The sequence below is a fragment of the Talpa europaea genome (genome assembly GCF_964194135.1).
Source record: "Talpa europaea genome assembly, chromosome: X".
NCBI lineage: Eukaryota > Metazoa > Chordata > Mammalia > Eulipotyphla > Talpidae > Talpa > Talpa europaea.
In genome coordinates, this window is record NC_140081.1 from 74,083,543 (window position 1) to 74,111,153 (window position 27,611).

The 27,611-nt window shown below is 40.4% G+C and overlaps 1 protein-coding gene across 1 annotated transcript in view; it reads left to right on the forward strand.

Annotated features, from left to right (window-relative positions):
- DOCK11 (dedicator of cytokinesis 11) overlaps nucleotides 1–27,611 on the forward strand; it is a gene marked incomplete at both ends in the record, with an annotated part of 174,457 nt that overhangs the window by 32,670 nt on the left and 114,176 nt on the right. The window contains 5 exons of the mRNA XM_084259069.1: nucleotides 14,864–14,980; nucleotides 15,066–15,155; nucleotides 15,567–15,649; nucleotides 16,639–16,708; nucleotides 17,601–17,696. Of these exons, the coding sequence (XP_084115195.1) occupies nucleotides 14,864–14,980; nucleotides 15,066–15,155; nucleotides 15,567–15,649; nucleotides 16,639–16,708; nucleotides 17,601–17,696 (456 nt within the window). The remainder of the gene's footprint in view (nucleotides 1–14,863; nucleotides 14,981–15,065; nucleotides 15,156–15,566; nucleotides 15,650–16,638; nucleotides 16,709–17,600; nucleotides 17,697–27,611) is intronic.

The following is a 27,611-nucleotide window of genomic DNA, read 5'->3' on the forward strand; positions in this document are numbered from 1 at the left end:
TTTCATTCTGTCTTGCAAAGTTCAGTTCCACTGCTACCACCCACCCCCAGCCCCCCAGCCTCCTTCACCAGTGGACTTAACCTTTCCCTTACCTTTGTCCCTACAGAACTCTGTGTCCCCACTGTATTGTAACTGTTTAGGGGTCTATTTTGATCTCAAGCCCAGGAGTTCATGAAGGGCAGGGCCCATATCTTGCCAGTTTGAAACCCGATACCTAGTTGATGCTTACAGAGTGGAGAGAATCCAGCTCTGTGTTTGGTATTTCTGTTTCTAAGGGCTTCCAGAACAGTCCACACTGACAGGGCAGCAAACCTTACCAGGCTTTTCCTCAACCATTGACACCCAACCTTCCTAGTGAGGACCAACATAGGACCGCATTCCTTATAAAATATTGGAGGGCTTTTTGAGGCAGAAGGAAGTGAAATTTCTTCTGCCTTAATTTTCTCAAAAATTTTGTGGAGGTATAATTCACAGACTATCCAACTTGCCTATTTCAACTGTATATTTCAGTGGTTTTTATTTGTATTCATAGATAGGAGTCAGTGCCTAAGGCTCGTCTTTCAAATGGTGTCTCTGATGATTGAGGGTTCTCATAAGGAGGGAATTGGCTCAAAGAAGGAACCAAAGATTATAGATAGGGCAGGCATTTCTTTGAAATGAGGAAAATATGTAAAAAATAGCCAAGGGTTACAAGGGATCCTGCTCTAACTTCCTTTTCTAAGAGTGGAGAAAGGCCTAACCTATGGAATCTGAAGTGAGCTGAAGTGAGACACCAGAGGGCTGGGCAGTGTGGACAGGAAAGTGAGAGATGAGTTTCTGGGAGAACAAGAGCTGGCAAGGCAATTCAAACTTGAATAGGAGAGTAGGTTCTGAGTGTGACTGCACTCAGTGAGAGCCACAGGAGTGATGACAGATCGGAAGCTGAGTTCAGTCTTCCCAGGCTGTGTTGGGACAGTGAGGCGTGGAGCGTGATCAGGAAGGGCTTTGGAGGCCATCGGTCTTGGCTCACCTCACCAAAAAATAGAACCTAGTTGCAGAAGGTGCGCTGATTTCATTCTGAGTGGGATAGACAGAATAGACCTGCATCAGGTGTGGAATATTACATGCCAGGAAATGGAACGTTGCCTGATATCTTAAAGAGGTAAGCTTAAGAAAAGTTGGAGGAGGGCAAGGGGTTAAGATGCAGCACTATGAAGCTATCTGCAGCCTCTGCAGCATGAGTTCGATCCCCTCCCATGGAGGTGACCCACATGGTGCAGAAGACCTCTCTTGTCTCACCCACTGCTCCCCTCATCAGTGTATTTCAGTCATTCAGCCTATTCTGCTCCCCACTCTGTCTCTGGTGAATCCTCTCACACACCCCCCACCCCTCTGGCCTACACCCCAGTTCTTGTATGCATAAATAAATAAATCTTTATTTTAAAAAATAAAGAAAAGTTGGAGGAGCTTTGACTTGATTTGAGAATCTATTATTTCATGAAGTGCTATAGGTGGAAAATACTGGTGGGTTCCAGAAAAGGCAGAGAGGATTTCAAGATCCAGTATGACCGATTACAGAAAACAAAAATATTTGTAGAAAGGTGCGTTTTTGACCCTGCCAAAGTTGATTTTCAAAATGTAATTCAATTTGCTTGACTCTTTTATTGGGAGCAAACTGGTGGGATGGGTGCATCCGTGTTTGCTTTATAGACTGCTGAGCTTTCGTAGCTGAGAGGCTTGAATTGCTGTGTTCAAATGATGTTTAGGCTTTCATGTTTTCACTTAATGTAAGTAATGTAGCTGGCTAAATCCACATACCCTTAGAACATCTGCACCCTATACATTTATTCTACTGAGAATGCAAAGATACATTATGGTTCAATTTATAACAAGTTTACTTAAGCACCAAGATCCAAGGCAGGTTGTAAATTAGTGGATGGAGGAATGACAAAGGTGAATATTGGACATTTGCATAGTGGACAATACTTATACAAAAGTGGAAAATACTTATAGAAACTAGTGAAAAGTAATAGATGCAGTGAGACCTTTTAGATGAAGTCAAAGAAGTAAGAAAAAAGAGTCAAAGGGGGAGAGAAAAATAAGAATAAATAAAGAGAAAAATAAAAATGAATTAGTTTATGGATACAATCTAATTTCTCCTTGCATGAATGAATGATCTGCCATGAATGAATGATCTATTACATGTCTATGTGAACTTGTTAAATTCTTTGGTAGGTTAGAAAGAAAACCATTGTGTGTGACCAAGGTACATTTTCCCCCCTCTTGTCAATAAAAGAATAAAAGCAATGTTCTAGTTTTAGAAAGGTACTTTGCCGTTCTCTCACTTTATTCAAATCTTTCCTTTCATTTGCACCTCTTTTTTTCTTACCTTTGAATAAGTTAAATGCTTATTAGCACAAAGTGAACACAAAAAGTCAAGAGGAATTCAAGGTAATTTTCCTACCTGCCAGTATATTGAAGAAAATGATAAATTACTGGTTAAAACAAAGCTTTGAGGTGACAGAGTTCATTGAAATTGTATTTATTCATTTGTAGATTATCTATTGTTTGCATATTTCAGTTGGCTGAAATGAAAAAAATACTTGTTAATCGATTTTGAACTAATGTAGTATATATGATTTATTTTGTGATTTTAAAATATAGGAATTTTCTGTAGGTATTTAAAAATAGTTCTTGAGTTTACATAAATAGCTAATAGCTTTGGAAAAGGGAAGTCACTTGGCATTTAAAAGGTTTTCTTCCCTATGCAAATAACAAAATTTTATTTCTCCTCAGTGTTTCTATGATTGATTTGAATACCTCTAAAATATCTTTTTTGCTGATTCTTGAAGTTGTTGTTCTAAAATAAAGCTGGGATCTGAAAACTAATTCTGAAAGCAGTAGCAATGACTTGCCCCTCTCTCCTTGTCTGCTGCCATTTTGACTTGGAAGGCATATAAGTAAGATCAAGCTCTTTGTATTAATCAGCAGGTTATCCCTTATGAGCCACAAAAGCTTTTGACTTTGTAGTTCTCACGGCTCTCTTCTAGGTTCTATGGAGGATACTGAGATGAATTAGACACGGTCCCTTGACAATATCTTACTGTTGTTTTTTTGTAATTTGATTCTTACCCACTTGAAGTTGAATCTGCCAACTCCTTTCCCCAAAGTAAAAGACCTAAAGTGCTAATCCCTACTCATTGATGGCAAATGCTAAATTGGAAGCAACAGCTTAGAAATGCAAAACTCCTTATCCAGTTACATTACAAGCTCACTTATCCAGTCATGACCCACATCGTGAGGGCGCTGGGAAGACAAGATGTCACTTTGGTTTAAAACAAAAGCAAGGGGCCTCCCTGGTGGTACAAGGGGTTAAGTCTCAGCACTATGAAGCTATCCCCAGCGAGTTTGATCCCCTGCCAGGGAGCTGACCACATGGCGCAGCAGAAGTCTTCTGTCTCACCCACTGCTCCCCTCAGCACTGTATTTCAGTATATCCGCCTGTTCTGCTTCCCACTCCTTCTCTGGTGAATCCTCTCACACCCCACACCTCTGGCCTACACCCCAGCTCTTGTATGCATAAATAAATAAAATGAATCTTTAAAAAACAACCCCCCACCAAAGTGTAGTTTAAGTTTTAGCAAATCCTAAAATGCAGAGCCAAGAAAATAAAATCTCCTAGGAGCAGAGGGCTGAGAAATGGTTTTTATTAAGTTCAGTGCAGATAGGTTTATGTGTATCATGGCTAAGAACACTGGCTCTGGAGCCAGTCAAATACAGGTTTGAATCCCAGCGCCATTAACATGTGACACTGACTCTGAATCTGCCTGAGCCTCAGTTTTCTTATGCATAAAATAAGCATAATAAAAGGCCCTCCCGTGCAGGGTTTGAAAGATTTAAATTAGATAATAGGTATAAAATACTTAATGTGGTATATAATACTGCCCAGTGTAATCGGTGGTGTAAGACCAGCAGGTCCTTCAATAAAATCTCTTATAATATTGATGAAGAAAAAAATCGATTCCCAGCCCAGGTCACTGTGCATGTGGCGTTGATTGTTCTGCCCAGGTCTTCGTGGCTTTTCTCCGGCTTCTCTGGTTTCCTCCCACATCCAAGAGGAGCATGTGAGGCTCATTGACCTGTCCCGAGCATCCTAGTGCGAGTGAGGAAGTGAGTGTGTGAGTGTGTGATGTGTGATGCAACCTGTGATGAAAGGCGTCCTTTTGAGGGTTGGGCCCCACCTTGTGCCCTGAGCTTCAGGGAGAAGCTCCCCAGCCACCTGAGATCCTGCACTGGAATAAATGTTTGGGAAATGAGTGTGTGAATGAATGCGAATGACTGTTTCCTATTAAAAGTGCTTTGGGTCTTTATTTAGAAGTTTTGTCATGTTATTGTGTCCAGAAACACGCCTAGGCACTCCACCCCTGTTTTGATCAACTAGCCTGTGGTAAATTGGCTGCCTTACCCATCATTTTGCTTCTAGTGATGGTTTCCGAGATGTAAGAACCTATCGATGACTCGAAGACTTAACCATACAGGGCGCTGTTCTCCTCTCTGCATGTTTATGATCCTGCTAAGGAGATTAATAGGCAAGCCACCCACAAAGTAGAGTGCTATATCTGAGTGAAGGCCACCATGGTTGGTAAAGACCATGAGGGCTCAAGGAGAGAGAGTAGAGGTCAGGTTGTCAGGAATAATGTGCACCGAGGTGTGGATTAGGAATAATAAGCATGAGCCAACAATCTCATGAAAAATATGATTTCCCTCTTAGTTGTTTGCTTTAAGAAAGGTCAGTGCCTTGAATGCAACGTGTACGTCAGTTTTGGTGCCAAGATTTGCCCTGAAAAATAGTTTCTGTTAAAATATGTTCAAATCTATTTTGCCAAGTTGGCTTGTGCTAACTGAAAAGATGGCCTCCCCTCCCCATCGCATCATCCTTGGATCATATCATCCAAAGGTCCTTCAGTACTTGGAGTTCCTTTTGGAAAAGAGGGCAGGAAGAGAGCTAGTAAAAGGCAGTCGTCAGACTGAGAAAAGAAAGGTTCATAACAAAATCAAGTACTCTACTTGAAATCATGGCAGCGTTTCTTCTGGCTATGATTTGTTACTCTATAAAGCTCTGGTCTACAGTGGTGACACCTCTCACTTCTGACAGTGACAGCACAACCTCAAAGTTTACCAACCAAAGTAGATGAAAGATGAACGGATAGGAGCCACATATACCACCCAGGGACCTTGTGCGCCATGCTATGATGTGAAACCACTCACCACCACCTTGGTAGGGACTTGATAAAGGGTGCTGTGCACCTAACTTGCTTTCTTTTTTTGTGATGCCAGAAACTGTATATACCCCCAGTGGCCATTTTGAGTGCAAAGTGTTATTTTAAGATATTCTCTGTGGAGAATGCACTCAAACTCAGCTGCAAAAATGTGAAACAAAAGGGGAGCTGACCCCCCAGGGGTCATGGGGACTTTCCTAAGGGAGGGAGGTGGAGGCATGATGGAAAGGTGAGATTCATTATGTCAGCTTCTCTTTGACTATGTCACGTCTTTCCAAAGACTGTGCTTTTCCATAATAGAATATTCAGGTGCCATTGAAACGCTAGTCTGTTGATGGAAATACTGTGAAAATGAGCTTCTCATTGTGGGGCTAGAACATTTTCTTTCTTGAACCTGTTTTTTCTGTGCTCCTTCTCACACTGAAACTTAACTTGGAGAAGGAGGGTCGTCCTAGTGGGAGGATGGGGAGTTTTTTGAATGGGCCCCTTGCTGACCGCTCAGTTTCCTGCGTGCTTTCTGGTCTCCCATCCACCCATCCATGTGATAAAGGACGGATTCAGTGACGCGTGTGCTCACTTTAGACTTGCAGAAGAGACATTCTTGGAATTTTTAAGAACTAGTTTCTAAAGTAAAATATTTACTGGTAAACTAATGACCTTTGGTGTCAAATGCAAACAAAAGTAACCCAGGCTGATTCTGCATTGTTGCAGAACTGCCACATGCTTATTATTGCTTTTCAAATGAAATTAAAATTATTGGCTGTTTCTAATGATAATAAACAGGCTCACCAGAATATGTGCCTTGTTCTTTTTTTTTTTTTTTTTTTTTACTTTCAGCTGTATAGCACAATGACTGGATATTGGTGTACATTGCAAGATGACTGTGATCTCAAGTCCAGTTTGCATCTGTCATCATGCAAAGTTACAGAAAAAGTCCTTTTCTTGTGATGGGAACTTTGAAGATTTGTTCTCTTGGCAACTTGCAAATATGCACTACAGTATTATTACCATGTATGCTTTTATTTATTTTTATTTTTTTAAGATTTATTTTACTTATACAAGAGCCGGGGTACAGTCCAGATATGCTGGAGAGGGAGAGGATTCACCAGAGACAGAGTGGGGAACAGAACAGGCAGACTGACGAAATACACTGCTGAGGGGAGCAGCGGGCAAGACAGGAGAGGTCTGCTCGCCATGTGGGTTGCTCCGAGGCTGGTGGGGATCGAACTGGCACTGCAAAGACTGCAAACAGCTTCACAGCGTGGCACTCAACCACCTGCGCCACCAGGGAGGCCCTACCATGTATGCTTTTAAATACACATGTGGTTGGATGGTTGAATGGGTGTCTTTACCTACCTGCATATTTACTTTAGGATTATAAGCTTGTTTTTGTATCGATGGGTATGTAAGTAACATGATGAAACATTAGTTTTCTTTTTTGAAAATTATAGGATTTTAGACATTTGTTTTTTTTATTATTTTTAAATTTTCTTATTTTTAAATTTCTGTTCTTCTTATATTAACTAGTACAACATTTATGATTATGTCCTTGGGACAGATTCCTAGGAATGGTATTACTAAGTTTAAGCATACTAAGTTTATCAGTGAGAATTCTTCAGGGAAATCAAACCAATAGGATCTCTTTCTCTCACTTCCTCTCTCTTTCTCTCTCTCCCCCCCCCACCTCTGTGTGTGTGTGTGTGTGTGTGTGTGTTTGTGTGTATCAGAGATATATCCGATATATTTATCAGAGATTTATCTTAAGAAATTGACTCATGTGATTGTAGAAGCCAGCAAGTCTAAAATCTGCAGGGCATTGGAGATCCAAGGAAAAGTTGATGCTTCAGTTTGAGTTTGAAGAAGAGGCCAAGAGGCCCACTGCCTCTTCTTCAAGGGATGTCAATCTTTTTTTCTCTTTTTTTAAAGTACCATTGTTTTACATCCTTGTTAACATTTTGACAGTATAGGATTTCTCCCCTCACATGTGGTCACCTTGCCTCCCCAGCACCCTAGCACCCATAATCCTCATCACAGCTCACTGTCTTCTCACCCCCTACCCTCTCTTTGGACCAGAAAGCAACCTAATCAAATCTGTTCTGAATTCCCCTTTTCAGTCTCTTGTCCTTTCTGTGTTAGAAAGCAGAAAGTTATCTCAATCTGTGTGATGTTTATAACATGCAAATCCATTTAAATTTGGTCCTTAGTGACCTAAGAAAGCCTGGCGTCTCTGACCATGGTTCAGAGGTTGACTTATTTTATTTTACTCGGGCTTAGAAAAATACTGATTTATTTTCCTTTATGCACAGGGGAGGGGAAAGGGTATAAAAAGCTTAGTGTTTGAGTACTTGTTATTATGATGAAGGAGAACTTTGATTTGAAGACAAATAGGAGGTAGATGATAGTGCAGAAGGGGTGGGGAAATTCATGAAGATTGTATGTGAATAAATCAAGCTTGGGAAACACTGATAGGAAAAGAAAAAGGATGAGGACTTAGAAGACCTGGATTTGAATCCTGCTCTGCTCTCAGATGTAGACAAATGCACTTAAGCCCCTAGTTTCTTCATGTATAGAGGTGAGGTGATGGGATTTTCCTACTTGACAAGTTTTGTAAGTAACGGGTAGAATGCATACGAAGGTGTTTTCTTTAGGATGGCAAAATGATCTTCCAGTGAAGCAACCAAATGCTATTATTAGCAGGTTGTTTGAAGAGAGTTTAGAAATCCGTGAATGAGAATGTTCACAGGCAGACCTTTTTTTTTTTTTTCCTCTTCATAGTGGAAACTGAGTAGATTCCAAATTTAGGTTGACGGCTTTTCTGTCACTACTTAGGAAGAGAAGACAAACATATGCTTGCTTCCTTCCAGATTGTGTAAGTGCTTTTGCCTTTTACATACTATGGCTACAGAACTTTCTAGAAGTGTATTATGGGACCTGGCTATTTGAACGTCTACAAAGTACCATTTATTAGAACACAGGTTTTTTTAGTGAATATAAAAGGCCTGTTTCAGGCCAATCTGCATAAAGGAGCAGGAAGGATAACTTGTAACCCTCAGAGAAAGACCCTTTTTGTGTGTGGTAGAAGCTTTGTTTAGGCTAAACCCTCTAAATCTAATAATAAAATGATGAAGCTGAATAGGAAAGTTCGACAAGGAATATGTACTACACCGCAGGGCAGAGCCACCATTAAATCATAACCATTCTGGATGTCAAAGATTTTCCTTGTCTTTAAATGCCAATGGAGTTGCAACTGAGTCGCCCTGGAAGGGGAATGGAGGGTGTGTTTCTTTGGGGCTGGTTCCTACTTGTTGTCCCTTTCTCTTCTACTTTCTATTTGAATTGTGCTTTTAATGCCTGAAAGAGGGGTGGAGAAGAAATGGGAATTGCAGGGGGTACACAATCTCTATTTTTATTCTAATTCACAGACCTAGATCATTTGTTAGGGGAAGCTTTGTGGGATCCAGATTATTCACCCCAACTTTTTCTGCAATCGAGCTACCTGACAAAGGAATTGGAAGCAAAGACCCAGAAGGCTTAGGTTAATCAATTTTAAATGAAAAGTGAAATCTTATGAGTTTTTTTTTTTTAAATGAATGTATGCCCTTCACAACATGTGGGTTGACTGTAAGTTTCATTTTTAGAAGGTATAATATAGGACGCATTCAAAGAAGTGATGCTTTTTTTTTTCTTTTTTATGGAGGAAACACTAGTTTACAAAGTTGTATGTGATTCAGAGGTATGGGATCTCCCTCTGTGAGTATTATCTGACATCTTCCACCAAAACACCCATAGTCCTCCACCATAGTCCACAGTGCCCCAACCCACTCTGCTCTCTTCCCGCCCCCTCTGGTGGCCTCAGTTCTACAGTCAGATTTCTAGGGGTTGTTACTGGTTTGGTTCTGTCTAACCCTTTGTTTTGTATCTCTATTCCACATATAAGTGACACCATCTGGTATTTGTGTTTTTCCTGACATTTTTTTTTTTTTGCTTTGCATAATCCCTTGCAGCTCCATCCAGGCTGTGACAAATGGCATGACTTTATCTTTTTTGATAACTGAGTGGTATTCCATTGCACCTATATCTTCCTGAGCCACTCATCTGTTTTGGGGCAGAAGTGATTCATTTTGACATATGCTTTTCCATATTAATTTGACAGCTACATTGGGAAGTTGAAGGAGAATTTTCTTTTTTTGTTGTTGTTTTTCAAAGTTTCTTGAAGCAGGTACTTGTGACATTATTGTATAGAGAGATGAACAGGTGCTCATTCAACTTGTTAAGCACTGAAATTTGAGTCTGAAATTTGAGTCTGGAGAGTTGTTGGCACCAAAAGTGAGACTTTGAAGTTATTTTCAGTAACTAAGGCTTGTCTTCATACATGTGACTTTATTCATTTCACGTCTCTGAGGAAGGGATCACCTGGAAGATGCAGTCACAATCTTCTTTCACTTGTGTCCATCAAGACATAGATATCGGTCAAGAGGGTCGTATTTTCCCATCGGAATATCTCCAGATAGAAATTTCTTCCTTCTTTTTCAACTAATTTGCCCCAGTGTTCCAAGATAATGATAACAATGATCAGCTTGATTGGATCTCATGGGTCTGCAGTTTCAAATTTAAGACTTGAAATATGTCTTCGTTAGGATCTTTCCCCCACCTTTATTTTTATATCTGAAAAAGTTGTATTCAATATTTATAATGTGGTGATTTAACATAGGTATATAATGTGAAATGATTATCAATACCAAGTTAATTAACACATGTCACTTTACAATTACCTTAATTATGCTTCAGATCCACTCTATTAGTAAGTTTCAAATATATAATACAGTGTTAACCAGAGTCACCATGTCATCCATTAACTCCCTTGAACTTATTCATCATATAGTTGGATGTTTGTACCCTTTGACCATCATCTCCCCATTTTCTCTATTTCCCAACTCCTGGCTACCACCATTGTACCTTTTTTTAGATTCCACATATAAATATCATATAGTTTTGGTCTTTCTTTGACTTATTTCACGTAGCATAATGTCCTCCAGATTCATCGGTGTTGCTGCAAATGAAAGGATATCATTTCACATGACTGAATATTCCTCTGTGTGTGTGTGTGTGTGTAACATTATCTTTATTCATTCATCCACGGACAGATACTTAGGTTGTTTCCATAGCTTGGCTATTGTGAATAATGGTGCTATGAACATGGCAATGCAGATATCTCTGTGAGATAGTTTTCGTTTCCTTTGGATATATAGCCATGTAGTGTAGCTTGAAATTTGCAAGTGAAATACATCCATTTCCCCCCCTTTTTATCAATAGTAAGAAGAGCTTTGGTTATTCAGGGTCTTTTGTGATTCCATATGAATTTCAGCAGCAGTTGTTCCGTTTCTTTGAAAAATGTGACTGAGATTTTTATTGGCAGGTGAGAATTCTACCGCTGAACCACCAGTGCTTATTGAGAGTTTTATTGGGATTGCATTGAATCTGTAAATTGCTTTGGGTAGGATGAGCATTTTGATAATGCTCTTTCTTCCAATCCATGAACAGGGAATGTCTTTCCATTTCTTTCTGTCATCTTCTATTTCCTTTTTTTTTTTCAAAAAAAATTATTATGCATGCAAGAACTGGGGTACAGGCCAGAGGTGTGGGGTGTGAGAGGATTCACCAGAAACAGAGTGGGGAACAGAACAGGCAGATTGACTGATATACACTGCTGAGGGGAGCAACGGGCGAGTCAGGAGAGGTCTGCTGCTCCATATGGGTACCTCCCTGGCTGGGAATCGAACTCGTGCTGCAGTGGCTGCCAATAGCGTCATAGATTGTGTCTTAACCCCTTGTGCCACCTGGGAGGCCCTTCTATTTCTTTTTTAACAGTGTTTTATAATTTTCCTTGTTTAGATCCTTTACCTCCTTTGTTAGGTTTATTCCAAGGTATTTAAATTTTTTGGGTGTAATTGTAAATGAGATGGTTTTCTTATTTTCTTCCTCTTCAGGCTGATTGTTTGCATTTAGGAAGGCGACTGATTTTTGTGTATTGATTTTGTAACCTGCCGCTTTACTGAGCTGGTTTATTAATTAGTTTTTCCATGGATTTTTTAGGGTTCTCTTTACATTATCATGTCATTTGCAAATAATGGTACCTGTACTTCTTCTTTCCCAATTTGCATTCCTTTTACATCTTTCCCTTGCCTAATTGCTCTATCCCACTTCCAATACTATGTAGAATAATAGTGGTAAGAGCGGACAGTCTTGTCTTGTACTGGGTCTTACTGGAAAGAGTCAATTTTTCACATTAAGAAGGATGCCAGCTGTAGGATTGTCGTATATGGCTTTTATGTTAAGATATGTTCCTTTTATCCCATAGTTTTTGAGGACTTTCATCATAAATGGATATTGAATTTTTATCAATTGCTTTCTCTGCATTCATTGATATGATCATATGGTTTTTATCTTTCTTTTTGTTGACATGAATTACATGGATTGATTTTTGGATGTGGAATCGTCCTTGTGTCCCTGGAATAAACCCCACTTGGTCATGGTGTATAATCCCTTTAGTGCATTGTTGTATATGGTTTGCTATGATTTTATTGAAGATTTAACATCTGTGTTCATTAGGGAGACTGGCCTGTAATTTTCTTTGCCTGTGTTGTCCTTGTATTACTGTGATGTTGGCTTCATAAAATATGTTTGGAAGCATTCCTTCTCTCTCAATTTTTTGAAAGAGTTTGAGCCAGGATAGTTATTAGTTCCTCTTTGAGAGTTTGGTGGAACTCACTTATGGAACAATCTGGTCCTGGGCTTTTGTTCTTGGGGAGGGTTGCTTTTGTTTTGTTTTGTTCTCTGTTTTCTTACATCATTGTTCATTTTTGTACAATATTTGATTTTTCCTCTCAGGTGTAATCCCCATAAATCTCCCACCACTACAGCACCCCATGAAATGTCACCGCAGTCCCTTGTGCTCTTCCCTCCCCTGTTTTGGCCCCTTTCCCTCCCCCTCTCTTGCCTTATGTCTCACATCTATAATTTGCCTGCTAGTTTTGTCTTTTTGTTTTGAGGGAGAGTTTTGATTACTGTTTCAATTTCCTTGCTTGTGATTGGGTTTGTTCAGTTCTCGCTCTCTTCCTTATTCAGCCTTGGGTGATTGTATAATTCTAAGAAGTTGTCCATCTCATCTAGATTGTTGAACTTGTTTGCATATAAATGTTCATAGTGATCTTTTATTATCGTCTGGATTTCTGCCATGTCTGCTGTAATTTTTCCTCTTTTATTTCTGATTCCATTTTATTTGAGTTCTCTCCATTCTTTGTGAGCCTAGCTAAAGGCTTGTCTGTTTTGTTTATTTTTTTTTTTTAAAGAACCTGCTTTTGGTTTCATTGATCTTCTAGACTGTCTTTTTTACTTTTATTTCATTTTTTTTCCTGGTTTGCTTTGTTTTATTTCCTTCTGCTTACTTTGGGTTTATTTGTCCTTTTTCTAGTTCCTTGAGATGAGACATTAGGTTGTTTCTTTTAGGTTCTTTCTTGTTTTCTTTTTTTTCTCTATTGCTATATAATTCCTTTTTAGTACTACTTTTGTGGTGTCCCATACATTTGGAAGGTTGTGTCCTCATTATCATTATCATCTGTCTGAAATTATTTGATTTCTTCATTAACCCAATGGTCTTTCACTAATGTGTTGTTCAGTCGCCACATACTGGAGGATTTTCTTGCTATGTTTTTAAAGTTTATTTCTAGTTTGATAACGCCAGTCAGAGAAGATACTTGGTATGATTTCAGTCTTAATGTACTTGTTGTTAATTCTCTTGTGACCAAATATGTGGTCAGTCCTAGAGAATGATCTGTGTGCACTTGAGAAAAATGTGTATTCACTTTTTGGGAGGTTCAGTGCCCTATAAATGTTTGTTAGATCCATCTGGTCAAGGGCAATTGTGCCCTTGTTTATTTTCTGTCTTGTTGATCTGTCCACTGGTGAGACAGATGATATGTTTTCTCCTACCACATATGTATTTTCTCCAGTGTCTGTTCTCAGATTTGTTAGTCACTGTCTAATGTATTTTAGTGCTCCTTCATTTGTTGAGTATATATTGATGAGTGTTGTGTCTTCCTGATATTTTGTTCCTTTGGTCATTATATACTATCCAACCCTGTCGATTGTCACCTTTTTTTTTAAGCTGAAAGTCTGTTTTATCTGATACACGTGTTGCTTTCAAATCTGCCTGCCTTTGGTTGCCATTTGCTTGTAGAATTGTTTTCCAGCTCTTTACTCTCAGTCTGTATTTGTCCTTAGATCTTCAATGCGTTTCCTGGAAGCAGCAGAAGGTTGGATTCTGTTTCCTAATCCAACCAGATACTGTTGTGTCTTTTTCATTGGTGTGTTCAATCCATTGACATTTATGGTCATATACTGATACGTGAAAATCTGTTACTACCATTTTATTCATAGTTCTGTGTAAACTTCAGTTCTTTGAGTTCATTCTTCTCTTTGGTTTAATTACTAAAGCTCCTCTTGCTATTTTTTTGCAGGAGGGGGATTTAGTGGTTGCAAACTCCCCAAGGTTTTGTTTGTCTGAGGTCCTTATTTCTCCCTTCATAGAGGAATACTCTCTATTGCTATACTCTCTCTTTGCAGGGTAAAGTATTCTTGGCTGGCATATTTGTATTGGAGTATTCTGAGTATGTCACTCCATTCTCTTCTTGCCTGTACTGTTTCTTCAGAGAAGTCCACTGTTAGCCTAATCGGTGCTCCTTTATAGGTTGTTTCTTTCCCCCTCATAAACCTCCTCATTATTATTATTATTATTATTTTTTTTTTTTGCTCTTGGACGCTTGGAAGCTTTACTACTTTATGTCTTGCTGTGGGTCTCCTTTTATTTAGGTAACTTGTTGTTCTTTTAGCCTCCTGTATTTGAATGTTCAGCTCCTTCTTCAAGTTTGGGAAGTTTTCTTCCATTATTTCTTTAAGTAGTTTTTTAACTCCCCTCTCTCTCTTCTGCAATTCCGTGGGTCTTCCTCTTCCACTACTCTGGGTGTTCACCAGGCAGTTGGTACAGTTCCTGGCATGCCCTGAAACAGATCCTGGCGTGCAGCATGGTGGCTGGGGCCATTGGGCAGTGGGCAGGACTTCATTGGGCACCCCTGGTATAGATCTGGGTGAGCAGCATAGTGGCTGGGGTAACTGGGCCGGTGTCAGTATTTCTTCATCCATTCTTTGGATAGTTTGCTTGGTACAAAGTAAACACATGAATATGATACTTTCTCAGGACTCTTGTTACCCGGTGAGTAGTACATATTCCACAAATGTGAACTGACAGGCTTCCAAATACACCATCTTTTACCTTACATTTAGTAAAATTTTTAGAAGCAGAGCATAGTGCTGTCTCTCTAGAACTCTTGTATTTAGCAGAGAGGCGTGTGTGTGTGTGCATGTGTGTGTGTTTGGTGTGTGTATATCTATTTCTGCATACCATGTCTCCTATGAAAATGTCTCTTTTAAGTGCTCTTTACTATCAGCAGTCTCATCTTTTGTGAAATAATGTAACTTAACACATGGAGAGGAATTTATTTATTGTGAGTTTGATCATACTAACATTACTGTTTTTTCTCTTATTAAAGGAAAAGACCAAAGTCATTGAGCCCTTGGACTATGAAAATGTTATCACCCAAAGAAAAACCCAGATTTATAGTGACCCCCTCAGAGATCTGCTTATGTTTCCAATGGAAGATATATCTGTGAGTTTTCAAGCATTTCTTTCAAGGGAAGAAAATTGCATTTTTCAAGTCAGTTCTTATAGCTAGAATATTCTTTGTCTTCTAGATCTCAGTAATAAGTCGTCATCGCAGAACAGTGCAGTCCACTGTGCCAGAGGATGGGGAGAAAAGGGCCCAAAGTTTGTTTGTCAAAGAGGTAAGAAGTTCAGAGTCCACAGAATATTCATCTTAGATTTGAAATCTTTTGTTTTCAGTGTGAATAGAAAATGGAATTACTATAGTCTCACTGAGCTACACAACAAGTGTGTAGGAGGTGGTACAGAAGATACAGGTTTAAATCTCTCACAAGTAGCAAATGTTCTAGACTGTTTTTTAAAAATTTGAATACTCTCCAGCCTTAGAGACAGACCATTTAAAGAACATGAATTTGGAATGCTTGCCCCAGTTGGTTTAAGAAGATACTTTTAGTCCTCAATGGAAGGTTCCAGTACTACATTTCTCAAATGATTTTTAAAAACATCAGCTTATTATCAGAATTTTTTTTTAAAAAGTGGGTCTGTTTGTACTTTTCCTACATTTCAAATTAAATTTTCCTATTTTCTTTCAGTGTATTAAAACTTACAGCACAGATTGGCATGTGGTAAACTACAAGTATGAAGACTTCTCTGGGGACTTTCGAATGTTGCCATGGTAAGTTTAGAATTCCAGAGAAACACTCGAGAGAAGAATTATTAAACACTTTACCTTTTATAAAACCACCTAGGAAACTTCTCAGTTATAATTTATAAAAAAAAAAAATCTCAACTGATCAGCATGTTTGGTGAAGGCAGTCTTTTGGGTAAGTGAGTATGTTTTAACTTTGCTCATTGAAATTCTTCCCAAAATGTATGAGTTCACTTTTTGGCTTGGGTTCTGTATTGACCATACAATCATCTTTATTTGATTCTGGATAATGAAGTGAGCATTTCCCAGTGGTGTCAATGAAAAAAACTAAAAGATTTTTTGACTCAAGTTGCTGACCCCAAGATATTCTGTGACAAAAGCACATCTCTTTCAGTTGACTTGAAGGACTGCTGTGAGCACACTGGCCCAGGAGCCAGACTATTGAGGTTCAAATCTTATTTCTGTCACTATCTGGATGACCTGTGGCTACTCAGTGTGTTTGAGCCCCTGCTTTTCTCCCTGTTCTTGTGTATTACAGTACTAACCTCAGAGCCTATCATAAAGGAATTGTTTTGGAGAAATAAGACTTCTTTAGTTTTCAAAGCACATTCCAAAAGGAGGAAACTAAGCCCTAAAAATATTCTTTAAACTAAGCCTGAAGATGACCCATACAAGGTCATACAGCCAACAGATGGAAGAGCCAGAATTACACTGAGTCACTTTTTGACCTGGGGCAAGTTAAGGTTCTGCCGCCACTAACAGCTCTGGTATACGTTCTTTGTCGTTGTCTATACTCCTGAAGTATTTGGGCTTCTCACAACTTTGCTGCAGGCTGCATGTATGGGAGCCTTTCTGGAAAGAGGAAGTTTAGTCAGGGGAGAATCTGAGTTTGGAGATACGTTTTCCTCATGTCTTGCATTTTCTTAGCTGTGAAAGAAACGTCTCCTCTACTCATTTTGCTTTTGTTTTCTTATCTGTTTTGTTCATTGTCTAAGAAAATTCTTTTGCATTTTCAGCAAATCTCTGAGACCAGAAAAGATTCCTAATCATGTATTTGAGATTGATGAGGACTGTGACAAAGATGAGGTAACGATGGGGGCAACTGCACTGGCTTCTTCAAGGTCACTGCTATTGAGAGATTTCCTTGAGAAAAGACAAGGGAACAAATTGTTTTTGAATAATCTGTGGCTAGTTTTCAGACTTGGGAGGGTTTGTTAGACTTTTTGAAAAATGGGTACATTTTGAAATGGAGTTTAGGAAAAAAATCAAGGGAAAATATGGGCTGTGATTTGTATTTAAACATGTTTTCCCACCTGCGGGGTATGTTTGTGGGCATGTGGTGGTGATGGTGATTCATCCAGACTCTGATAGATAGGATCCGTCCCTGTCTATCAGATGCTGCCCAATAGATAGATCCCTCTTGGGACAGATGGCTTGGATGTCTGTGCCATTTTTCAGGTACCCATAAGACAACCCATATGATTAAGTAGCTGTTGAGTGCCTACGGTATGCACGGCACAGAGCCTTTCCTTTTCTAATTAACAATTTTGGGTTTAATCAGGCATCTTTGGGGAGACAGTGAGCTTTATACTTTAATTAGAATATAGGGCAGACCCTAGTTTGTGCCCCCCCAAATGTTTTTTTAAAGATTTATTTATTTATGCATAAAAGAACTGGGGTACAGGCCAGAGGTGTGGGGGGTGAGAGGATTCACCAGAGACAGTGTGTGGGAAACAGAACAGGCAGATCGTCTGAAATACACTGCTGATGGGAGTAGTGGGCGAGACAGGGGAGGTCTGCTGCGCCATGTGGGTAGCTCCCTGGCCGGGGATTGAACTCGTGCTGCAGTGGCTGCTGACAGCTTCATAGGTTGCGTCTTAACCCGTTGTGCCACCAGGGAGCCCCCCCCCAACAGCCATGTTTGATTTAGGCGGCTTGCTGGCTGCTGTTTCATTTAGGGTTCTTTGCTCTATTTCAGGATTCATCTTCTTTGTGTTCTCAGAAGGGTGGTGTGATAAAACAAGGTTGGTTGCATAAAGCAAATGTAAATAGCACCATCACAGTCACCATGAAGGTAAGGAGTAGTTATTGCATTATTCTCTCATTTTAAAGATATTGTCATAAGTACCCTGTCTGGAAATATTTTTTTGTGGTGAACCTTGACCAGAAAACCCCTCTTTTATGAGAGAAATCTTATTGATGTATAGGATTTTTAAAAATCTGAAAGCTCAGGATAAATTTAGAAGTGCAACTTTGAAAAGAAATGCAATTATTATCTTCTGAGTCAGGAAGTCTGAAAGAGGAGGCTGTCAGTTGAATGAAGAAAATAGCTTTGAAACAAAAAGGTGTCAAAGGTTCGTATGTGGGAATGCATATAATGATTAGGAAGATAAGATTAATCCATTTATTTCACAAATATTAATTAGGCACTTATTATGTGCTAATCACAGTGGGAAAAATACATGGATATCTAAGATGGGGTCCCTGGCCTCCAGTAGCCTTTACTAGATAAGAAGCATACCCAGGTAACTATTATACAAACCACTACCTTAGTGCTAGCAGAACTAGAGAATTTTGCAGTTTTGCCAGAATAATGACTTTAAGGGGTTTGTGTGAGACAAAGGTAGATATATAGAGAGGGATAAAACTGTGTAGGACCCTGAATACCCCAGACAGGAGATTGCCTTTTGTTGGGGAGGCTGTGACATACCATGAAAACCCAAAGGTAAAACTAACAAGCTGCTGGAAGCTGCAGAGCAGAGAAACAAATTATTCTCTGATACCAAATATAACTGTACTTTTAGATATTCAATATAAGATCATGCGGTTTGCTGAGGATGATTCACACTTCCATTAAGTATTGAAGGTCATTCTATCTTTCACATTGCCTGCAAGCAGAAACCATGGGTGTCTACCCAGGGAAGAGTCGAATTTTATCTTAATTTAATATTTTGCCTGCTGCTTTCCATTTAATGGCCTTGTCTTGTTCTCACTTTCATTTTCAAGCCCTGAAAATAGTAAATTCCAGTTGAGGGATGCTTCCTTCCTGAATTTCTCCTTCACCTAAACATATAGTGATGAGAAGTGAGTTCATTTATTGAGAACTTAATGTGTGCCAGGCACTCTACTGTGTGGTTCATATTCTGTATCTCATTTAATCCGCACAACAGTGTATGCTGTGTAGGTACTGTGATTTTTGTTAGTTTACAGATGTGGAAAATAAGGCAGAGAGAAATTCAGCAATTAACCCAAAGACACACAGCTTCACGTTTTCAAAGATAGGGTTTGAACCCAGGCAGGCTGACTCCCAAGCTTCTGCTGTTGACCAGCTTATTGCTGGTGCTCACTAGCTGAGTGAGTGCGACTCAAGGCTCTATTATGCTGTTATCTCCTGTCAGAGTTACCAGGTTCAGAAAAGTAGTGGGAAGGTGGTGGTGATTCTGTGCAGATTGTCAGAAAATGTTTTGATGTTTTATTTCTCCCCTCCTTTGCCTTAAGTCTTAAAATATTGAAATGTTTTATCCACACACTTAAGCTTTTTTTTTTTAAAGATTTATTTATTTATACAAGAACCGGAGTACAGGCCAGATGCGTGGGAGGGTGAGAGGATTCACCAGAGACAGAGTGGGGAACAGAACAGGCAGACTGACGAAATACACTGCTGAGGGGAGCAGCGGGCGAGACAGGAGAGGTCTGCTTCACCATGTGGGATTCTTGCTGGCCGGCTGGGATCGAACCCGTGCTGCAGAGGCTGCAGACAGCTTCACAGTGCGGCACTCAACCGCCTGCACCACCAGGGAGGCCCCACACACTTAAGCTTTAATAAGTACAGTGTATGGATAAAACAAGTAAATATATATGGAAATTAACATATGGAAATCTAGACAGATAAAACAGAACATTTGGGAATTAATACCTTTACAGAACAATTCAGCACAGGAGTTCCTTTCAGTAGTGTTACCCTAGTGCCTTTAAATTATAATTTGCTTTTCATATAACTTTTTTTTCTTTATTGTGGTAACACTGGTTTACAACAGTGTACATGATTTAGGGGAATGGCTTCACATCACCTCAGATGTATGTTGCCACACCACCCCCACCATCAAAGCACCTGTAGCCCTTTACCCTAAGTTCATGTAACTTTTATAGGAGCCTATATATTATGAATCAAAATACAGTTACCTGTAAAATGTTCATACTTTTAATTTTCTTTCATAATTTGCGAAATACAGATGGGGGGGTATTATTCTGCCTACCACATCAACTAAAGATGTCTATGTCCTAATCCTTCCTTAGCAAAGGGGAGTTAAAATCACTAATCAGAGGATAGGGCGATTATCCTGCTTATAAAGGTGGGTCCAGTGTAATCACAAGGCGAGGAGGAAAATCAAGGAAAGAGTTGAGATAACACCAGCAGTAGAGAGAGCAATGCTGTTTCTGACTCTAAAGATGGAGGCAGAGGCCATGGGCCAAGAAATGCAGTCTCTGGAAAAGGCAAGACCATAGATTCTCCCCAAGAACATCCAGAAAAGACTATGGTTCTGCCAAAACCTTGATTTTAACCCAGTGGGGAGCCATGTCAGGTTCCTAACCTGCACAACTGTAAGAGAATACATTTGTGTTGTTTTAAGCCAGTGTTTTTGGTAATTTGTTACAATGGTGCTAGAAAACTAATCCAATCAGTTAGTCAGAGATTGGTTGTTCAGCCTGTGCGTTATCTATACCAGAGGTTGGAAACTCTAGCACTTATGGGGGCCAGGCAGGAACCATAAATTGATGAAGTGGGTGGTAGGTCTGAGGCCGGGCTGAAAGAGACAGCTGCCGCTTGTCTTCAGCTAATTGTTGCTGTGCTGCTGCTAAGCTGGGCGCTTTGCTTTGCCTCTTTTTATCCCCAGCTGTTCATATTTCAGCCACTTTTTTATTTTAGTGAAATATAATTGAGATATCATAAAAACACTTCTTTTAAAAACCTCTACTAAGCAGTAGTCAAAGGAAGGAAAAGAGGAATAATCCAAATTGATCTTTTGTGCCTCACAGTTCTTTTAACAGTAAATAGGGAATACTTTGAAATGTAAAGGCGCCATAATAAGGTTTGGGAATTGTCTCTGGTTATGGAGTTCATTTACCCCTGTTATTGTCCATTACAGATTATGGGCCTTCATTTTGGGTTTCTGGGAACTGAATATTTTCTGTATTCTGGTTTTACCTCCTAAGCCATAGCAGTAGCATTGTATTTCAGGATTTATCACAGCTGGAGTGGGTACGAGAGGAAGGTTCAGCCAGATTCGGTTAAAGGTGTCAGGGATTTTGACAAAATATTTTTTTTATCCCATGAGAATTGTGTTTGAGTTATTATTTAATTCAACATTATCAAAAAGAATTGAGGATATGTGAATTTATGGAGCAGGCCAGGGGAGAGGATTGGGCATGTTTAGCTGTCTTGTGGTTGCCAGGTTGGAATTGGAGGGCCCAAGTTGAAGCTCAGGCCTAAAAACCAACGTGCATTGGGGGGATGCAGGCTTATAACCTCAGGTGCCCCGTTATAGGCAGACATCTTCCTGCTTCAAGCCTGAGTTGGCTCAAGCTTAGGGGAGACACCAAACTTAAAAGTGAGCAGCTGAGCCAACTGTTGGAGAGTCAGGAAAGGCAGAGGTGAAAGAACTGAGAGGTAGAGGGATGACAGTTTTTTTTTTTTAAAGATTCATTTATTTATACAAGAACGGGGGTACAGGCCAGATGTGCGGGAGGGTGAGAGGATTCACCAGTGACACAGCGGGGAACAGAACAGGCAGACTGATGAAATACATTGCTGAGGGGAGCAGTGGGCACGACAGGAGAGGTCTGCTGTGCCATGTGGGAACCTTGTCGGCTGGCCGGGATTGAACCAGCGCTGCAGAGGCTGCGGACAGCTTCACAGTGCTGCGCTCAACCGCCTGCGCCACCAGGGGAGGCCCGAGGGATGACAGTTTATGAGACATTTTGAAAGAAAAATTTTTATATATTTAGTTTTTGTTAATCACAGAGGTAAAGAATATACATGAGCCTCATAAGCAAGTGGGTATGCTATTGTCTGTGTCCTTCCCCTCATGCAGGTTTGACCCCTGGTGCGTCTGGTGTCCCTGCCTGCTGGTACTTCCACCCCACACTGGTGGGGTAAGCTTTGGTAGCTTTAGCAGCAGGTACTACAGGGCCAGAGCTCACAGAGTTGAGAGCAAAGAATATTTTCTACAGGAAATTCCAAGCTTTGATAGCCCCTGTAAACTCCCTGCAGACTAGCCAGGAAGCTTCAGAGAAGGGCCTGGATATTAATCCTGACTCACTGGCAGATAACAGCCTCCAGGAGTCTTGCCTCTCCCCTCCTATTTTATCTGCTCCTCCTTGTTGTGCTGAGTCTTGACATTGGCCTGCAGATCCTGTTGGGGTTGCTGCGGATTCATTAAAACAGGGCAACTGGGGCCCTTTTGGAACGAGGGGTAACTCTTAAGGCTCTTTTAATATTTAAACATTTCTGGATTAAAAAAATTATGTAGAGTCAGTGCTTTGGAAAGTTTAAAATTGTATACAGTGATTTTAAGTTGTTTTTATAAACAGGTCAGAGTCCTTTTCTTAGAAATTTTGACTGTCAGGAATATAGGACTTGAAAACAGCAAGGAAGGGAGAAATAGAATCATGAGTGAAGGTGGAAAGTGAAAAATGCAGTGGTGGGCCTCCCCGGTGGCGCAGCGGTTGAGCGCTGGGTTGCGAAGCTGCCCGCTGCCTCTGCAGCACCGGTTCGATCCCCGGCTGCTCCCCGGACACTGGGGGAGGGTCCCGCATGGCGCGCAGACCTCTCCTGCCGCCCGCTGCCTGCTCTGCTCCCTGCTCTGGCTCTGGTGAATTCTCTCACCCTCCCGCGCTTCTGACTGTACCCAGTACTTGTATAAATCAATCAATCTTATATAAATAAATAAATAAATCTTTTTAAAAAAAAAGAAAAATGCAGTGGTTAGAAGGGTAAAGAAGAACTAGTGATGAAACCAGCAAACTCCTACTTTATCAAGTCTTTTAAGAAATCAGACACCTAACCTGTAATGTGACATGGATTATGTAGCCAAAGTCACTCATGTATGGGCTGCTTTAGGAAGTTAAACCCGCCCCCCCACCTCCCCATAGGTAGTTCCCAGAGTCCTTAAGAACTTTTACTTTGGTGGCGATGGGCTCTAGGGAAATGAGGGGCTGCTGGTGAGGGAACTAAATTAAGTTTGCTATGTGGGATGGTTAGAAGACATCCGATTTACAGACTAAAATTTACCTTTTCCCCAGTATACAGCAGCTCTGATCAGTGGTTAAGATGTACTCTGTACCATTTTCTGGACTTGTCATTATTTGCACAGAAAAATACCACTGTTAGTGGCTGAGAAACTTGCTCCAAGGAACACAGGCAACAAGGGCGCAGCTCATGATGTCTGTCACTGCACAAGCTACACTTGCTGGTGCCCGGGCACTTCCTGTCATCTAGGAGGATGTTGCCATCTTGCAAAACCTCTATTGGCTGTCTGGGCACAGTAACCATTTTACTCACAGCTTATGGTTTGCTTTGTTCTCGGTGTTCATGTTAAAACAAGACAAGCCTTGTCATAGGTGAATAATTTCCTCAATTTGTACTTTCTAGTTAATGAGAACACACCTATTGCCTCTCTTCAGTTTCTGGAAAAGTTTTGGAGAGAAGTTTAACATAGAGAATAAACGATTCTGTCCCATCTAACAGAAACCTTTCGTTTATGTTCTCTCTTAAGAAGCTGCTGGAGCCATCTGCTTTTTTCCACTTCTTCCCATATCAGTGAAGGAATTTAACGTGGACTAGCTATGATATGGCTACATGACCTTCTTCTGGTACTCAGAACTGTTTTTCTAAAGGGATAGAATGATATATGGAATAAGGAAGAATCTGTTCTTGAGGTGGTTTTTCATTTAAAAATAATCTACTGTAGGTTCTGGGCCAACCCCTGGGACACCCACCTTTATGCATCTCCTTGGCTCAGTTTGGCTACATTCCTCCAGCTCCCTCCTCCCCAATCTCAGCAATTAAATGTTGAAGTGCCTTGGTATGTTACCGGGGTTGCAAGTTCAACTGCTTGATGTATGACTCATTTCTGGTGCCCTTTTATTTTTTTGTGTGCACAAAAGAGAGCCATTTGTTATATATCTGGATCTAAAAGTCCTCCCTTAGTCTTTGACTGTTATGGGAGGGTTTTTTTCCCTCTTCTGCAGTAGGAGAATAACAAATTAAAAGAGGATTTTCCTTAAGAAAGCATATATGATATTAAAATAAGTTTTCGAAGGCCAAGGTCACTGTATATATTGGGACAAAAGGAAAAGACAGTTTTTCATTTTTGACATATCACTGTATTGTCTTCTCAACTCTACTAGATGGTCTCTCACAGCTAACAAAGGAATTCTCATTTTCTGGGTAAGGAATTTCTCATTTGCTTTTTGCGTTTTTATTTTCTCATTCCTCAATGTTTAAAACCATTTATTAAGATGTGCTTGTGTGATTGATACAGATGGGAATCAATGAACTTGTCACCAAATAGATCCTGAATTCCTTAGGATACGAGGTGTTAGCATTGTTGCGGGAAGAGAGAAGTGTAACACATAAAGCTTAAAACCAATTTGGGGAGAGAGACATGCAATAAAAATAATGAATTGTTTAAAGATGAGGCAGAGAGCAAGTTCTCCCTGAGTCCAGATCATTGTGGCTCAGGGTCAGAGAAGGCTTCCTGAGGAAGGTGGGGCTTCGACAGAGGGGAATGAGAAAGGGTGTAAATACGGCAGGCAGTTTGTATGCAGCAGGTTAATCAGGTGCCCTTGGGTACTGCCTCAGTTTCTCCCTTATAACATGGAAAGGATAATAATAAAAGCCACCTGAGGTCATTATGAGATGAAATTAAATTAAATGATATAATCTGAGGCAAGCACTTAGCCAGAGACTATAAAGTAGTAAACTCTCTGCAGAGGTCAGAGACTATTATTTTGTTATTAGTAGGATCGGAGAGCATGTTGAATGTTGGCTCTGGTATATGGTAATGTGGGTAATGGAGGCTCATTGAAAATTTGAGCAGGGCTGCAACAGGCTGAAATAAACTTGATGAAAATCATTGGTAATGGGAAGGATGGTAGACCCCTCCTGTAGACTTTGCTTCAAACTAAATGCTTACAAAAAACTTCAGTGCCCCGATATGGTGGAGTTCTTTAAGAAAAGTGATTTGCTTTTTAACCAGTTTCCCAGAGGCTAGACCTTTGTATTATATTAAAACTTGGTAGGACTGTAAAATGATATGGTGGGGAGAGATGGGTGATATATTGAGATGCCAACCGACTGGTGGGGGTTCTTCAGCAGGACCAAGTTCCTGACATTCTGGTGTAATTACGTGCAACTCCGTTTTCTGCGAAGTCGTGGGGTTTTCTCCTCTTTGTTTCTTTCATCTTTGCTTAGAACAGCTCCCAGACACACGATGTCTCTTCTCTCTCCTCCTTTCTCCTTTTCCTCGCTGCCTCTCCTTTTCTGTTCTCAGATATTAAGTCCATTTCTCCCATCCCACTTCTACAGTGCTTCTACTGCCCCCCATCCCCACCCCTTTCCTACTTTCACCTCTAAAGCATCCTTTCTCAGGGCTCCTGATTCATGTAATTGAGCCATAAATAATTACCCTGTAGGTAACACACATTGGTAAACATTCTTAAGATTTGTTGTATAAATGAGAAAAGGCTCTCCTCATTTGAGGATACTAGATACTCATATTTTCCTGCCTGGCTTCTATCTTTGATTCATCTGAGTGACAAAAGACCTTTGTTCCTGCTCCAGAAAGGGTCATGTGGCAAATGTTCAAAAGGTTGTCATCCAGACGGCTTGGGGGCTTCGGGAGACTTGGCAGGACCCGATTCCAGGGAATTATCTCCTTTGGCTTCCTGTCTGTTTTATTCTTCTGGGTGGTCTGAGTGGGCCACTCATTAGGACTCATGCTTTACACTGATTAAGGTGGGGAATTTTCAGCTGTGTTTGCCATCTAAGAAAAATAATGAAGGTGAGGAGGAGAGGAAGAATCTGGGCATTACAGAGAAACACCATCCTATGGGATAGGACCGCTGACAATCTGTACTGGAGAATGAATCATTCATTCATTCATTTTGCAAAACTTTATTGAGTTCTGGCACTATTACAGGTACTGAGGGGAACATCTGATAATGAGACATGCACCTTAATAGTCCTGGGGACATGGACAGAAAATCAATAAACAGATCGGATGAATAAGTTATATTTGGACAGTAGCCGTTCTATAAAAGACATAAACAGAGTGCTAGGACGGGGATGGGTTGTGGGGATGGGGGCCTTAGAAAGCCTCTCAGAGGAGATGGAATTCAGGAAACACCTGAAAGAAGTGAGAGGGAACTGTGTGGATCTGTAGGGGAAGAGGTTGTCAGGCCAAGGAAACCAAAATGGCAGAGACCCAAAGAGCTTGCCAGTGGTGGCTGAGGACCAGCAGGCAAGCCAGCGTCACCGGCGCAGCATACTGGGCAAATAAGTCCAGTCTTTAGTGGTGGGTATGATATGGTTCCTGCAGTTGCTGCGGTGGAAGTTATTTCTAGACCTGTGCCTCTGCATATTGTGTGGTAAACTGCTGTTACCTCAATTAAAAAAAAAAAGAAATGAAGTCCAAAAGGTAATCTGAGGCCTGATTATACACACAGCCTCCCAGGCTAGAGGGAGAATTTTGGGTTTATTCCTTCTAACCTTGTTGGGAAACTGTTCAGGGGTTGGACAAAGTTCTCCTCTATGGGTCACTGTCTTCATTCTGGTTCCAGTTCTACCATTACCCGCCTGTATGAACTTGAAAGCCCGCTCTTGGTCTCTCAGATTGCTCTGAGGTAAAATGTGGGTAATGTTGCTTTCGCCCAAGTGGATGGATTAAAGAACTAGACATAAGACCTGAAACCATAAAAAACATAGAAGGAAATATAGGCGAAACACTACGTGATATGCACATCAAAGATATCTTTACAGACACATCACCCAAAGCAGTGATAGCGAAGGCAAAGATAAACAGCTGGGACTACATCAAATTAAAGAGCTTCTGCACAGCAAAAGAGACAATAACAAAATCAAAGAGAAACCCCACCAACTGGGAGAACATTTTTGCACACAACACTAATGATAAAGGACTGATCACAAAAATCTGCAAAGAGCTGATGAGACTCAACAACAACAAAGAAAATAATCCAGTCAAAAAATGGTCAGAAGAGCTAAAAAGAAACTTCTCTGAAGAGGAAATGCAAATGGCCAACAGGCATATGAAAAAATGTTCAACATCACTTGTCATCAGGGAAATGCAAATCAAAACTACCACGAGATAACATCATACACCAGTGAGAATGGCACATATTAAAAAAACTAGCAACAACAAATGTTGGCGAGGGTGTGGAGAAAAAGGAACTCTTCTGCACTGTTGGTGGGAGTGCAAACTGGTCCAACCACTGTGGAGAGCTGTGTGGAGATTTCTGGACCTACTAAACATAGAGCTTCCATATGATCCAGCAATTCCACTCCTAGGTATTTACCCAAAGGACACAGAAACATCAATTCCAAAGAACACCTGCACCCCTATGTTTATAGCAGCTCTATTTACAATAGCTAAGCTTTGGAAACAGCCCAAATGCCCAAAAATAGATGACTGGATCAAGAAGATGTGGTACATATATACCATGGAATATTACTCAGCATTCAAAAAAGATAAACACATGCAATTTGCAGCAACATGGATGGCGCTGGCAGGGATCATGCTCAGCGAAATAAGCCAGAAAGAAAAAGAAAAATACCGGATGGTCTCACTCATAGCAGGAATCTAGAAAACTTAAATAAGGGACCAGGAAAATGAATAACTATAAGAAAGTGAAAATCAAAATCAACAAAACATTATGAACCAGAGACACTTTTTGGGGGGGTGGGGGGCGG